This window comes from Chelmon rostratus, chromosome 22 (genome assembly GCF_017976325.1).
Source record: "Chelmon rostratus isolate fCheRos1 chromosome 22, fCheRos1.pri, whole genome shotgun sequence".
Taxonomy (NCBI): domain Eukaryota; kingdom Metazoa; phylum Chordata; class Actinopteri; order Chaetodontiformes; family Chaetodontidae; genus Chelmon; species Chelmon rostratus.
Window position 1 is genome coordinate 13,564,504 of NC_055679.1, and position 3,098 is coordinate 13,567,601.

The 3,098-nt window shown below is 41.3% G+C and overlaps 1 protein-coding gene across 1 annotated transcript; it reads left to right on the forward strand.

Moving 5' to 3' along the window:
* The first annotated feature begins 2,195 nt into the window (after window positions 1–2,195).
* On the forward strand, window positions 2,196–2,841 carry LOC121625996 (leptin-B-like). The gene is made up of 2 exons (XM_041964335.1): window positions 2,196–2,351; window positions 2,521–2,841. Exons 1-2 carry the CDS (start codon window positions 2,196–2,198, stop codon window positions 2,839–2,841), a joined length of 477 nt encoding a protein of 158 aa, XP_041820269.1.
* Window positions 2,842–3,098: the final 257 nt, after the last annotated feature.

Sequence of the window (3,098 nt, forward strand, 5' to 3'; positions counted from 1 at the left end):
TCGCTCTCTCAACAAAACTATTGACATTAATCAATCTTCTGGTAATCTTGTGCCACTGGGTTGGCAAATATGGAAGTGTGTCTCAATTATGGCTGAGTTTAAAAGGGAGACGGTGTACGCAACAGCGGGGAAAAGAAAGATGAGTCAGAAAACAAAAATGGCTGATCAGCTCAAGTGTCTGTTTTTGTGTGGCTGATGTTTGCCTTTGTGCTTCAACTGGGGAAATTAAGCCCTTTTTATTGTATGTCACCATACAAGCGCTAACTAGACATTCTCCTGTTTTTAAATTTCAACTTTGAGGAGAATTTAATTCTCTCTAGGACTTTTTTTTGGCATCACTTCACAAAGGGTGGACACCTGCAGGTCAGCCAAGGAAGCTGGAGTACATTAACAGCATGCTCTACCCATAATGTGAGAGCTTTTTCCTGACATGGAGGCTTTGCATGTCGAGGGGGACACAGGCAGCTCTTTACCCAATACTGCAGTGAATGAAAAAGAAGAGATATTAGCCTATAAAATCACCATACCAGCCTTTTTATGTTAGCCTGTTCTATAGCATTAGCAAACAAGTAACAAGAGCTAACAAGCTGCCAATATGTTTGCCAGACACTGAGTATTCCAGGTAGGTGGCGAGGTAGCAAACTAGCTTGAGTATTCAGCTCAGCCAACAAACTAACAACTAACTTGAGTATTCAGCTCAGCCAACAAACTAACAACGTGTTAGCTAGAAACTGAGTATTCAGCCCAGATAGCAAGCTAAAGATATTTTAGCTAGAAACTGAGTACTCAGCCAAGGTAACAAGCTAAAGATACTTTAGCTAGACACCAAGTACTCAGCCCAGGAAACAAGCTGATGATATATTAGTTATAAACTGAGTATTCAGCTCAGCTAACAAGCTAACAACATATTTGCCAGACACTGAGTATTTCCTCAGGTAACAAACTAACAACATTAGCTAGAAACTAACCACTGACTATGCAGCTTTGCATACAAGCTATTGATGTTAGGTGAGTGTTCAGCTCAAGTAGCCTGACAAGCTAGTGGGTTGTATGCTAGATGTGCTCAGCCAGTGGGCTAATACTAGCCAAAAAACAAAAAAAAAATCATTTTTTTTAAAGTGTCTTGATAATAACAACAGTGTGATGCAAGCTACAGCCATTTAAGAAATGGGGTAGTCCAAGGAACAGCTCACTCAAACGTCGGCCTAGTCACTGAATTAACTGAGTAACTCAATAGCTAAAGTAGCCTAAATTGCTGTTAGATTCCAGCAAAGACAATTATTATCATTCCACCTGTATTTCAAAAATAACATCATTGCTTTCAAAGACACATGCAAAGTAAATCTAGAGACTGTTAAAGATGGTTGGCAAGAAGATGATGACTCACTGCCTTTATTCTGCATTACAAGATGGCATATTCCAGTTTCTCTTGTACTATTACAATGCATTTCATCTATGTAAAAAAAAACGGGTGCGCATACACACATTTCACAGTTCTTTTCTCCTCCACCGGATTATCAGTTTCATTGAGCACATGGGTATTGGTGGGTTTGCACCGCATGCTGCCAGGTCAAGCTATGATCTACCTTCACATTGTCCTGTACATAATAGTTAAGATAACATCAAAAGCAGGCTTACGTCTGCAGACACTTGTGCATCAAGCAAAATCCTCTTACAGGAAAACACAACTCAGAATACGGGATGTGTGTGAGTTCCTGGCGACTGAGTCAGAATTTTTACAGCACTTAGTTTGAGTTTCCAGCATAATGAGGGCAGGTTGATAAGTTGACCTGTAAGGGTCAGGCTCAGGTTTGAGTCGGGGGAGGAGAGAGGAGGGGAACGGAGCCAGGCAAGACTCAAGTTCAGAGCAGACTATTTAAATGGGGGAAACCTGCAAAGAGGCACGTGTCATCTCTGTCATTCAGTGTTACAGGAGCACAGCCACAGGTCCAAAAACACAGGTAAGACGCTTATATATTTTACAGTGATTATCAGAATAATCCTAACAATAATACAGGAAGTGCTCTTCTTTTAATCTTAACATGTTTGAAGGAGAAAATATACTACACATATATTTGCACAAATGCAAAATAAAGCATTTATATAACTCTTAGTTAGTGATTGTGTGCATTTTTCTTATGCTGTCTGTCATTCACATAGTTTATTTTCCTTTTTTTCCCCCTTCTTTTTTTAGGATGCAAACCTCTGTGGCCCTTCTCTATGTCGCTCTCGTCGCAGCTCCTGGGTGCTCAAGTCTTCCCACAAAGGGGGACTCCATCAGAAATACCATTAACAGCATAGTAAACATAGCTCAGATAACCCTGGTCCACATTAAGAAACTAAGGACAAAGGTATGTAGAGCGCTTCATTTACTAGCTTTTCCCTGCAGATTCTAATCAGTGTGTTTTATAAGAGGATGCTGGATAAAGGAATTGCATAATTAAAATAAGCAAGATTTCTTTATTCAAGATTTAACTGAGCAACATACTGATATGCAGCCCATGTTCTTCTTCTCCTTAGTTGCCGGTGGCTCCACGGATAGAATTCTGCGCTCCGTCCATTGAGGGACTAACAAGTATCAGTCATGATCTTGGGCTTTTGGACAATGAACTGCAGAACCCTCTCACAGAGCTCCTCAGCCAGATCCAGGCTGATGTCTCCAGCTTGGAGGGAAGGGTGCGCTCCCTCGCCGTGACAGTGGACTGCCCCGTCCGAGCCAGACCCGCAGGAGAGACCGGCAACAGTTTGTTCCCCGACAGTCACCTTCACCTGACTCTGACGAAGGTGCAGCGCTACCTGGATAAGCTTCTTCTCAACAAGGACAAACTCAAGGTCTGCTGAGAAATCCACTCTTACGTCCCACATATGCCAAATAGAAAACGCCTCATTTGCACATACAGCTCAGTGTAATGCATGTAATGTGTTTTTTGCCCATACCATTTATCATAATGCTTCATAGTGATCACACTAGTGACCGCATGCGTTCAACTTAATTCTCACACTCAAGCAATAATGCTCTTCCTCTGAATTCTAAAAGTTCTGCATCTAATGCAAGTTTTTAGGTGAACTTTTAAAAGCTTTGTACAAGTTTGAAAAAT

What these genes read in the sequence shown, in the direction of transcription:
- LOC121625996 (XM_041964335.1), top strand. Translation starts at nt 2,196, where the DNA reads ATGCAAACCTCTGTGGCCCTTCTCTATGTCGCTCTCGTCGCAGCTCCT. An exon ending in TTAAGAAACTAAGGACAAAG is followed by an intron (nt 2,352 to 2,520) that starts GTATGTAGAGCG and finishes TCTTCTCCTTAG; the next exon opens with TTGCCGGTGGCTCCACGGAT.